The sequence below is a fragment of the Corapipo altera genome, unplaced genomic scaffold (genome assembly GCF_003945725.1).
Source record: "Corapipo altera isolate COAL_440 unplaced genomic scaffold, ASM394572v1 1, whole genome shotgun sequence".
NCBI lineage: Eukaryota > Metazoa > Chordata > Aves > Passeriformes > Pipridae > Corapipo > Corapipo altera.
In genome coordinates this window covers 3,126,894-3,139,055 of record NW_020884873.1, presented here as the reverse complement: position 1 = coordinate 3,139,055, position 12,162 = coordinate 3,126,894, and the positions used below count along the sequence as shown (strand labels likewise).

The window sequence follows — 12,162 nt, the reverse complement described above, 5'->3', positions numbered from 1 at the left end:
ATATTTGTACAATATGTAAAAGGCATCAGGATTCTTTTTTGTTGTACCACACAGGAAATAAAAGAATGAGAAATAGAGGTGGAACTAAACATATATCTTGCTTCCTTTTAGAGGAAGATTTTTTAAACTAAGCTAAAACTTAATTGTGGGCCTGAGCACAACACTGATTCTGATTGTGCACTAGAAATGTGCATATAAACTGAAAACTACTGTGAAGTCAAAAGGCTCAGAGGCAACTACTGAATGATCACACACAAAATTCTTACAGTGAGGGTGGGATTAATCTCCTGAGTCCACAAAATTCTCACACTGAGCATGGGATTAATCTTCTGAATATACTGAGTATACTTGGGTAAGGTGGTTGTTTCCCTGTTAGTTTATGGACAAGCAAGACTATGATATTCATATATCTGAGTCCATCTTCTGTGTGAAGCAAAAACTGGACTGAATTCGACCACACCTGCATGTGAGTTGCTTCACGAATGTTTTCTGACAGCAACCTGACACTGACACAGGAGATCCAGGCTTGATCTCTGGTCAGTAATACTTTCACTTAGAAAGTCATCAGTTGCTGCTGACAAAGCTCATTTTTATTTGTTAATGAATTGGCACTGAGAAATCAAAGTATCACAAAGTGGGAGAGAACGGTGGAATCTGAAGCAGACTTGGTGAGAGTGCTTTCAATCCCATCATTCAGATTATTTATCAAGGAGTATCCTGGGCTGCATCAAAAGAAATGTTACCACCAGGTCAAGGGAGGAGATTCTCTCCCCTTTATCCCACTCTCATGAGACCCTACCTGGAGTACTGTGTCCAGCTCTGGGGCCTCCAACATAAGAAGAGCAAGGAATTGATGGAGCAAGTCCAGAGGAGGCCACAAAGATGCTCAGAGGGCTGGAACACCTCTGCTGTGAAGACAGGCTGAGAGTGTTGGAGTTCAATCAGGAGAAGAGAAGGCTCCAGAGAGACATTGCAGAATCCTGCCAGTACCTAAAGGGGGCCCATGAGAAAGCTGGAGAGGGACTTTTTTACGGCGGCAGGTACTGATAGAACAAGGGGGAATGGCTTTAAACTGAAAGAGGGCAGGTTTACATCAGATATAAGGAAGAAATTCTTCACTGTGAGAGTGGTGAGGCACTGGAACAGGCTGCCCAGAGAAGTTCAGCCAGGTTGGATGGGACTTCAAGCAAGTTGTTCTGATGCAAGTTGTCCCTGCCTATGAGAAGGGGATTGGAACTAGGTGGTCTTTAGGGTCCCTTGCAAACCAAACCCTTCTATAATTCTATGACTGCCAGAAGATTGGACAAGGTATGGTATGGAGAGGGAAGGGATTTAAACTCTGCTTCAGCAAGTTCATCAGCTTTCTCCAGTATCTGAGCCTTTCGAGTATTGTGACCAGGTATTTAACTTTTTTTATAGGGCAGGCCTACCCACCAAAGTTTAAGCTGTTAGTCAATTCCTTGTCTCTAGATTTTGATTAATAGTTAGAATTAAATCATTAATTATGACTTTTTATTTTATTTACAGAATGTGAAAAAGAGCCTGGGTCCTTGCTGTGGATATTTGTGATGGTTGGAAACATAGTGCGAGGAATGGGTGAAACTCCCATCATGCCTTTGGGCATTTCCTATTTGGAGGATTTTGCCAAAGCAGAGAATTCACCTTTCTACCTGGGTAAATCTGCCCTGTTGTGATAACTCCCCTCCCCCAAACAAACATACATATAAACAAAAGCAAAAGAAAGGATAGTTATGACTCCCTTCAGTCCAATAAAGGAAGAGAGAAGACAGTCATTATTAAGACAGCCTGATCAAAATAATACTGTGGAACTTTAACTAGAATATTGTAGAATTTAATTAGAGATTAACTTCTTGAAGTGGGCCCATTTTTAGGCACAAATGCCTTTCCAGTACAGCTGCCCAAGAGAAATTATTCCAAGAAAATAATTATGTCTGGGTTCTAATTTGGTATGTTTTCTCTTTTTCCTACTCTAGCATGTCTACACACAGCAACTGTAGTTGGCCCCTTCCTTGGTTTATTGTTGGCATCATTCTGTGCAGAACTGTTTGTTGATGTTGGATCAGTAGGTCCAGGTAATGGCTGAATACATAAAATCTCATATATAAATCTGTAGTCATGTTGGTGTATTTAACAGAGCTGAAAGCTGTTTCTTTGCTAATATGAGATGTCTCAATTTTATCTGAGTTTGTTGGTGTTTCTGGTAGAATGGAAGATCTGTGTATAATACTCAATTCACACACTGATCAATCTGCTTATAAATTATTTGATGAACAATTGTGTCATCTGGCTTAAGGTAGGAAAGGGTTAGAATTAATTTAATATAAAACACTGAAATTTGCGAGACTGGGGACTATTCTCCTCCATGAGCCTCAATCATTAACATACTTTTAATATATTCCATGTCAAAGATGACTAGGAAAACACATGATCAGAGCAAAGAATGTTTCTGAACCGATATAAGGCGTATGGTTTTGGTTTTTCTTATAGATGAGATAACTATAACGGCTACTGATGCCCGCTGGGTTGGAGCGTGGTGGCTGGGCATTTTGATTTGTGCATTGCTGAACCTTCTCGTGGGAATACCGTTCTGGTTTTTGCCCAAGTCACTTGTGAAGGAAGGTGAAACCAATGAACCTGAGGAGACAAGTGAAAAAAGTGTAGTACCACTGCAAGACAATGACAAAAATGAAACCAAACAGAACATGTATGAAATTGCTAAAGGCAAGTTATATTTTATTTCCTTCTTAATTTAATCCTTAAGATGTGAACTGTGTGTATTTGTGTAATTAAAGATGGGTACAAGGTATGAAATGCCTCTTCTGTTTTTCATGTCTCTGTAGTACCAAAGGCTTTGTGTAGGGATTTAGAATGGCTCCTTGCAGAGGAAGAAAGCTAATTTCATCTGGAGTCATTCCTTTCCCCCTCTTGCATTTCAGGTGTATGTAGATCTTTTCTTCCTGTGAGAGGGTTAAAGCACTGAAATCTGGTTAAGAATATTGCAACTCAGTCAGCTGTGGACGAGTTGTAGATGTTAGTTGATTGTACCCCACATTCATAGTACAGAAAAGCAGAAACCCAGCACAAGACTTGTGCATACCTTGAGCCCACCCTAAAGCCATAAAAGGGAATTGTCAGGTGCTAAAGTGTCTCATGAACATTTAATTGCTTTTGAATAAAGATCTATTTGACTCACATTCATGTTACCATTGGTAACTTTCACATCTGTGGTCTTTCAGATCCATATATTTCTAGGAAGCTTTTTTATTTCTTTCCATTATTTGTGCTAGTTGGAAATGTAAGTGAATAAAATATGTCAAAGGCGATGATCTTCAAGAAGTTTCCTGATTCTGTACACTCAGCTCAGGGTCCCTTGACAGGACCTTAATTTTCAGAAAGTAAGTGCCATGTGGCAGCTACCTGTCTGTGGTGTTTCAAGCTGAGTCCTGTAGATTCACCATACTCAGACTGAGCACTCAGATCTTGGCTAATATTGCAACTTCATTTTGATAAACATAGCATTTCTTCCTGCTGGTCATGTAGCCCTAAATGAGTCCATAAATAAAATACTGTTCTGGTGAAGAAGGATTCCTAGATCAGATGTGGGTCCTGGTGCTCCAGAGTCCCTTCAGAGCTTGTGTTTTCATGATCATTCCCTCCCTGTGTTGATGTGAGTGTCCACTGTGTCTGAATATCCTGAAGTTAGAATCTCTTAATTTCACAAAATAGTTGGAAGGGACTTCTGAAAGTCACCTGGTCCAACCCCCTGTTCAAGCAGGGCCACTCACAGACTATTGACCAGGATATATTCAGACAACTTTTTAATTGCCAAGGATTTCAAGTTGAAATTTGAAGTTTTTATAGTTAAAATTAATCTGAAATAAAATTAATTGAATAAAAATTAAATTTCCTCAGAAAGTTCTGATTATAAACTGTGTTGCATATGTAAATAATGCAGCCTATTTTATAGTGTTTTGAATATGTGACTCATTTTTGCAAGACTTGCATACAGATCCTCTTCTAGTAAGATACTTGCCTACCTCTGAAAATATACACCCATCCTAAGTGGTGCCCCCTTTCAATGAAGCACAGTCATTGTTTTACAGATGCTTATGCTTTTCTGCAGAGTTTCTTTACAATAGCTCAACACATTAATTAACAGGGAACATTAGACAAAGGGGAATTGTGGGGGTTTTTTTATGGTTCAGATCCTTATTTAATAGGCATTACACAGAGAAAAGAACTATGTAAATTAGTTTCTCAGATGCTTACTTGGCTGAAGACTGGCTGATGCAGACTTTGAGAGTATGGTGGGAATAACTTTGGTCACATCTCTCATCAGGCATCTTCTGCCCCAGAAAAAAAACAAAATTAGTTTGGGGGCAGGTTGTCACAGCTCTTAGTGCGTTTGTACCCCTTTCCCCTTGTACTCCCTTCATATGCCAGGTGCAGGAAAGGGGTTTTGGTGAACACTCTGGGCACATGAGATGAGAAAAAAGGAGTAAGAAAGATGGGAGAGAAGCTGCTGCTGCAGATCTGTAACCGCAAAGCTCAGTCACTGCACAGCTAAAAACTTTCAGGAAACTTTCATGAGAAGGTTGTTGCTGTGATTTATTTTTTTTAAGCAGCAGTATGCATTGGTGGGCATGTGTGTGTGTGTGTGAGGGTGTCTTTGGGTAGAGGAGACATGTTGGGGAAGCCTGGGCTAATCTGGTTTCCTTTGACCTGTGGTGTCTGGCAAAGCACAAGACCCAGCTCAATACAGTTGAGGACCTTTTCTGTTCCCCTCTTCCCTGCTCAGCCACACTGAGCAATGGTCATCCTTTTCATAAACCATCACACTAACCCAGGCCATTATTTCATTCCAGATTTCATCCCCTTCCTCAAGGCTCTGTTTCGCAACCCCGTGTACATGTTATTTATATGCATAACTGTGCTACAGTTCAGTGCCTTCGATGGCATGATATCCTTCATGCCCAAATATCTGGAACAGCAGTTTGGAAAATCTGCATCAGATGCCATCTTTTTAATTGGTATGTTTGCATTTTGCTTTGCTCTGTTCTACCAAGTAGTGATGTCTCTATGCAATTTATCTATATTTATATGTGTGTATATATGTATATGTTCATATTTATTTATATACACATACATACTGGGGTTAAATGCTTCTACAAGTGAGATATAATGCCCTATAAAGCATTTCTATATATTCACACATTTTCTGCTAAGTTTCCCCTAATTTTCTGTGCAGAATTTTATAATCTACTTCCCATCTTTTGAATTGGGCCAGAAAGTTCAGCTGATATGAAACCAAGCCATGTGATGTTTATGTAAAACCACTTCCAAAACCACTATCAGTCAGAATTTGCTTCATTAAAATATCAATCAGCAAAGAAACGTGAGAGGACATTCAGTAATCTCATATCAAAACTGAAAGTCTGTTCCTGTGATGCTCAGTGTGTATTGAGATGTACTCCAGTAGCTTGTCTTCCTGTTGAGTTTCTCTGTCTGGGGAGGCTGGATTGAAACAATATATTTTTTTCTTCTTCTTCTTTCTTTTTTTTTTTTTTTAAGGTGCACCTAGACTGCAACTCTAGATTGCTAATTAATCTTTTCAGTCCTACCCTCTATCTCACTTCTCAAGCATTTCTGACCTGCTGTTGACTTTGGCAGAGGTTTTGGGTGTGCAAGGAAATTAGTAGAGACTCGTTGCTGATAGTAGTTAAATTATTCAGCCACAGGCACTGCATGAGTCTTTGCCAAACACAATCTACCCTTTCAGTAGCTTTAGTATCTACTTCAGTAGCTACCTTAGAGTAGAGAAGCTTCAATGGTCACCTTTATTTTAACATGGAAGTTTCACTTGTTTAAATAGGTGTTTACAACTTACCAGTTCTATGCGTGGGGTATTTTTCTGGAGGCTTATTCATGAAGAAATTCAAGATAAATATCTATCAGGCTGCGAACATAGCATTTTGGGTATCTTTACTGGAATATCTTCTCTACTTTGCTGCCTATTGGACTGTCTGTGATACTGCACCAGTTGCTGGTCTAACAGTTTCCTATGAAGGGTATGTTCTTTAAGACAAAAGAGGACTTCAGTCTTAAGACACTGGGATGATTTTTCTTGTCAAGAATCAGTCAGGGGCTCCTTAGCTTTGCAATATTTTAGTTTCATTACCTAAATACTCAAGGCTTTTTACTTGCATGAGACAGTAGGCCTACCTTCTGCTATCACTGTTTCAAGCAAGAAAAGTGTACTGAAAAAGATATCCACACCAAGACTCCTACAACTGCATATCCATAATAATTCTTATACTAATATAATTAATAGGGTCATGTAATTGCAGGTGAAAATAAAAAAAATGTTGATCAAATTAGGCGTACATGAGTGCAATTTCAGAATAACAGAGGGACAAACACCCTTCTTAATCTTATGCTGGTATACTGGAATTTGATTTTTATCAAGTTATCAGAGGATATTTAATTTACAGAGTCTTGATTTGAATCCTGCCATTAATCATTGGGAATCGCTGTGTGTCTGTAAAGTGGACATGTAGGTTTACATGCAACACTTACAGGAATCAGGAGCATATGTACCATAGCTGAGAAAAATGCTGTGGGGTATGCATACCTCATTGATAATATTAATTTAATGTAATATCATACAATATGCTATATAAAGGCAGAAAGGCATGACTCCAGGATTGGAACATGCAGAACTGTGTCCTAAATAAACACTTGAGCTAGCATAGAAACTTAAGCATTGCAAAGGTTTACTGCAGATATTTCTTTACTGAAATATTTATCCATATTCTAAATGTATTTCAGAATAGAACAAGTTTCATATACAGAAAATACTCTACTTGCTGGCTGCAACAGGGATTGTGACTGTTCCCTTAAAACATGGGACCCTGTTTGTGGGAACAATGGAATCACTTATGTGTCACCTTGTCTTGCTGGGTGTAAATCCTCAAGAGGAACTGGAAGAAGTGTGGTAAAGCATACATTTTATTGTGCTTTATTAATTATGAAAGATAGTAGGGGAGAAATATCTGTATCACTATAGGGTGGGAAATACCCATACATGTACATTTATTGAATATACGAGGTGATAGATTTGGACAAATTCATTGAGTAGCACCAGAAATTTCAAACTGAATCTGAAAATTAGTGTAAGTTTAAATTAAAAATTATAGTGAAGAAGACCCCTCTTCTGAGAAACTCAGGGAACCTTAAATGCTCAAAATGGAGTGAGAAATTATTCTGAAGGTATTGCCAGTTGGAAACCTGACTGCACAAGAAGATTTCGGACAAAATGAAAGTTTATAGCATGGACTTAATAATCTCTTTGACCCTGTAGATTTAAACAAGTAGCCAGGCATTATGGGACTTTTATTATCTTATTTAATAACACATATTCCGTAAAACCCCCTGTAAATTCCAATTAGGTTGAAAAAAATAAAAAATAGTGAGTTCAAAAAAAGCCCCAATCATAGAGATTTTAGAAAGCCTCTGTACTTTACAAATATTTTAAAGAAGTATTAGATGATAATGAGGGTCAGACGCTGATGCCTTTGTTTACCATGGCTGATTTTTGAGAGTCCTTGTTCTGGCAATGATTTCAGTAGAAGCAAATGTTTGATAAGAATATTGCAACCCAGCCTCAATCAAATCTCTGGTTCCTTCTCTCCTGACATATGAAAGACCACACTCTAGGTTATGAGTCTGTTGGCAGTGGAAGGACCACACAGCCAGGCCATGCTGGGGAACTTGAAGGCTCTCTTGATCACAACCTCCTTGAGGGAGCACACTCCCAGCTGCATGAGAGCTCCCTAACCCCATACTCCACATGCAGGGAATGGTTGGACCTGTGCCTGGCCAACTGGGGTGGGAGAGAGGCCACAGTGCAGCGCTGCATGAGTGTAACAAGTGCAGGAGGCAGTGAACTGGGTGCCAACGGTGCGATTTTCAGACTCGGTGCAGGAGTTTGGACAACCTGTGTGATTAAAACACTCTTTTTGACAGGTATTTGAAAACTGCACCTGTGTCGCAGCCTCAGGGTTTTCCTCTCAAAATGTCTCTGCAATTCTGGGCCAGTGTGATGAAGATGAAAACTGTGACAAGATGCTTCATTATTTTTTGATATTGTCATTAGTCTGCAGCTTCATTTTTTCCTTAGCAGCCATGCCTGGATACATGGTCTTAATGAGGTATAGTAAAATGTCCTTATCTTCATAAATCTACTCAACTTTTTATTCTAAGGTCAAAGACTCCCAGGAATTAAAAGTTGGTTAGTTTATATATGGAAGGAGGAAGAGCAGAAAAATCTTATGTCATTTTGTGCAGTTGAGGTTTAGTGTCATGTCAACTTTATAGTCTGATGTTGCTTCTGGCTATCAGCTATATCCTGAATTAATGCAGGACCACCAAGTCAGGGGACTGAGCCACTGAGAGGTGTGTGATACCCATATGTTTATCGATCACATCAACATGATGTTGATTAAGGCACAACTATCTTGCACTCTGTGTTTGCCTCAGTTCAAAGGGATGGTACTGTGACAATAGCTCTGCCTTTCGTGATTTGGCAGTCCTAGTTAAGGAATTTTTTCAATAAACACCATCTAATGAGGATAATGAACCCTTTCAACCATCGCTGTAATTAGAATGGTTTGGACCTAAAGTGATGATGAGTTTGATTAAAAAAACCCCAGAGTTAGTGTCACTTCTACTAATAAGTGTACTATGTATTTATCATACAGGTCTCTAAAGCCTGAAGAAAAGTCGTTTGGAGTGGGTATTCATGGACTGGCTTCAAGAGTATTTGGTGAGAAAATATCTGACACACTTTAAAAGCACAGTTAGGTCCAATCTAGAGTTAAGAGAAGAATCCCATCAGGGCTGTGGGCATGGCACAGGAGTCTACTTCTATGGAGTGCCTTTGATCAGGAAGAATTTAGGATTTTTTTACAGATCTAGGCAGCATGGCAAATTAGAACAGCTTTCAGTTCGCATTTTTTTTTATACTGGGCAATAGGCTGATGTTGTGGTTTAACTTAGTCAGCCACTAAGTACCATGCAGCCACTTTACTCTCCCCTTGCAGTAGGATAAGGGAGGAGAGTTGGAAAAGAAGGTAGACAATACAGGTTGAGATTAGAAGAGTTAATAGTGGAAATAAAGTAAAATATAATGATGATGATGGTGGTGATGATGACGACAATGCTAATAATAATAGTAATAATAATAATAATAATAATAATAATAATGAGAGGAATAAAACTGAAGAAGGAAAAGTGATGCACAATAGAATTGTTTGCCACCTGCTGACCAATGCCCATCTCATCTCCAAGCAGCGATTGGCTCCTCCCAGCCAATTCCCTCCAGTTTATAAATTGAGCATGGTATTCTAGGGTATGGAATGGTTTGGCCAGCTCAGGTCAGCTGTCCTGGACATGCTCCCTCCCAGCTTCTTGTGCAGCTTCTCACTAGCAGAGCATGAAACACTGAAAACTTGACTTAGAATAAGCACTGCTTAGCAAAAAGTAAAACATCAGTGTGTTATCAACACTATTCTCATATTAAATCCAAAACACACCAGGAAGAAAATCAACCCCATACCAGCAGAAGCCAGGACACGATTACATCTGCTGCTTATCTGAAAGCAATTTTGCATTCCTTCACTCTTATTACATCTTTATTTAACACAACATTCCCTCTCACTGACAAGGAGAAATTTTGAGTTCTGAATAGGAATCACAGTTCATATTTTAACATGTCTACATTGGTAAACAGGCAGCAGGGAAGAAAACCTTTGTTTGAGGGTAGATGTATAAGGAAGAAGAGAGAACATAAGATATTCAGAGAATATGGTTCATGCTGCAAGAGGACAGGACAGATGCAGTACATGACAAACAGCACAGGTTCTGCAGTGTATCTGCTAATCAGGGGAAATGTTATTCACAGAAATGTTGTTAATATTCTTTGTAGCTGGAATTCCATCTCCCATTTATTTTGGAGCTTTGATAGATACCACTTGCCTGAAGTGGGGTACTATGACTTGTGGTGGAGAAGGAGCCTGTAGGATGTATGATATTGTCACGTACAGGTATATTTCCTGCTTTATTTTAATTTCTCCTTCTTGCTGTATTATTACATGCATAGAGATATGATTTTATGAACTTTGTCTTTTCCTAATAGACAAACTGCTCCTCTGTTAGAGATGTGACACAATATTTTTCTTTGGCATTGGCTTTATTTGTCAAATGCAACCTTTGATACAGATGTTGGATCAGCTTTTGGACAGAAATGTTCTGGTGCCATAAATACATTCACTAATAACCTTTTATGAGAACAGGCCTTAAAAACACTGAATTCTGATTAAAAAAAATGAAAAACAGTAAGCTCCTGAGGGAAAAAATGTATAATGACTGACTGTGCTATATCTTTGAAAAATTACATTGCATATCATTGAGAAAATGGTTGATATAGTACCTGAATTAAAATAAAGAAGAATTTTATAGGGAAGATATAGTTACTCAAGTTGGAAATTGGCCCAGAATACTACACTTCATGCTTTTGTAGTACTTCAAGGAGTGCTATGGGAATTTTGAAGAAAATGACCTCAGACTGATTCCTTTTAATGATGTGTTGGGGTGCATTTGGAAGAATATTTCTATCTTATGAATACCTAGAAGTTTTATTCAGGTGGACTGATCTGCCCTTTCAGGGCTCTCTCTTTTCCCTGTGGGGAAAGTTATAAGAGTACCAGGTGGCTGAGTTCACTGGCTCAATTGTTTGCTTGAAATTGGGTGATGTAAACAACCATTTTGCTGACACTGACATATTCTCTGTTCTCATATTGATTCGTCCTCTGTGAGATCCAAAAGGATCGGGGCACAAGTTTTAGAGCTGCTGTGTAATTTTTGCAATGCAATGTATGCTGAATAATTTTGCTATTTTTTCATGAATGCATGTATTTAATTAAGCTCATTATTTATTTCAGGTGGCTCTATCTTGGCCTGCCAGCAGTATTACGTGGAGTGTCCTATATCCCAAGTTCACTAATTCTCCTCATTTTAAGGAAGAAACAGAAATCTGAAAAGCTGGTCTTATTAAATGCACCAGTAGAAATGCAGGACAAAGAACAAGGAGCAGTGAAATAACATTTCAAAGCAGGACATGTTGTGAAAAATAACCGCAGTGTAAATATTGGATATATCCTAGTGAAAATTTTTTTACTTTAACTAATGAACACTTGGAGAGAGATTAATAGAATTACACATAGTTGTGTCTTAATTATGTCATTAAAGTATCAGTTTGTAAACAGAAGGCGCAGAAAAATGTGTTTGGTGCAAAAGAACAAAGAGTAGAAATTAGAAAATTTAAGAAATTCCAGGTCTGAGTTGTCTGGCCAAAGGACTGTGAAGCAGAAACATATATTTTCAGTCCTGATTTCACTAAAGATAGTGAGAATTTTGCAATTGACTCCAAGTGATGCCAAATTTCATCCTGGAATTCTCCAATGGCTTCTGTCAGAGCATCTCTCATTGACTGTAGACAGAATTTGTAGCTTCTTTGGCCCCCAGTTTTCCATAAATTTATTTAATGATACTTTTAGTCCTTTCAGGCAGGGACTATCTGTTATTCTGCATAGTATAGGTGGTCAGTATATTGTGAACCTGTTTTATGACATGTTCTGGGTGTTGTGGTAATAATAAACAATAAAAAAATTAAATTTTTAAAAAATGCTGTGTTATGGTGATGTTTTAAGGTTTTCATGGAGCATGAACAAGGAAAGGTTCTCAGGAGTTTTTTACTTCCCTCTAGATGGAAATAACTCACACTTTAAGCATAATAGAATGATACTTGTATTTTGCCCATCATGCTGTTTGCCAAATCCCAAATCTTTTCATGTCTTCTCAAGTTATTCTTTAAATGGCAGATACTACAGGCATTCATGTGCTCTTCCTGATCTTTGTCAGATTTTTATTTCTCTCAGATGTGATGCTACAATGAATGTAGCGTCCATTTGGTGTTCACTGACAGTGAGCTGCTGCCCTGGGATGTCTTTAATTATCTCAGAGAAAAAAACCTGAACATCTCAGGAAAAAAAAAGAAAAAGCCAACATAAAGAAAACCCAGCA

General features: G+C 38.4%; 1 protein-coding gene across 6 annotated transcripts in view; it reads left to right on the top strand.

Annotated features, from left to right (window-relative positions):
• The window catches only part of LOC113956264 (solute carrier organic anion transporter family member 1A2-like), a 46,489-nt gene extending 34,772 nt beyond the window's left edge, over positions 1-11,717 (top strand). For 5 of the 6 annotated variants that reach the window (XM_027662585.1, XM_027662612.1, XM_027662629.1 and 2 more), the window contains 10 exons: positions 1,528-1,674; positions 1,995-2,093; positions 2,509-2,742; positions 4,887-5,051; positions 5,894-6,089; positions 6,850-7,015; positions 8,047-8,231; positions 8,781-8,845; positions 10,007-10,124; positions 11,022-11,717. In XM_027662585.1, coding sequence (XP_027518386.1) covers positions 1,528-1,674; positions 1,995-2,093; positions 2,509-2,742; positions 4,887-5,051; positions 5,894-6,089; positions 6,850-7,015; positions 8,047-8,231; positions 8,781-8,845; positions 10,007-10,124; positions 11,022-11,181 — 1,535 coding nt within the window. In that variant the 3' untranslated portion in view covers positions 11,182-11,717. The remainder of the gene's footprint in view (positions 1-1,527; positions 1,675-1,994; positions 2,094-2,508; positions 2,743-4,886; positions 5,052-5,893; positions 6,090-6,849; positions 7,016-8,046; positions 8,232-8,780; positions 8,846-10,006; positions 10,125-11,021) is intronic. The other variant, XM_027662593.1, reaches the window with a different exon arrangement.
• The last annotated feature ends 445 nt before the right edge of the window (positions 11,718-12,162 follow it).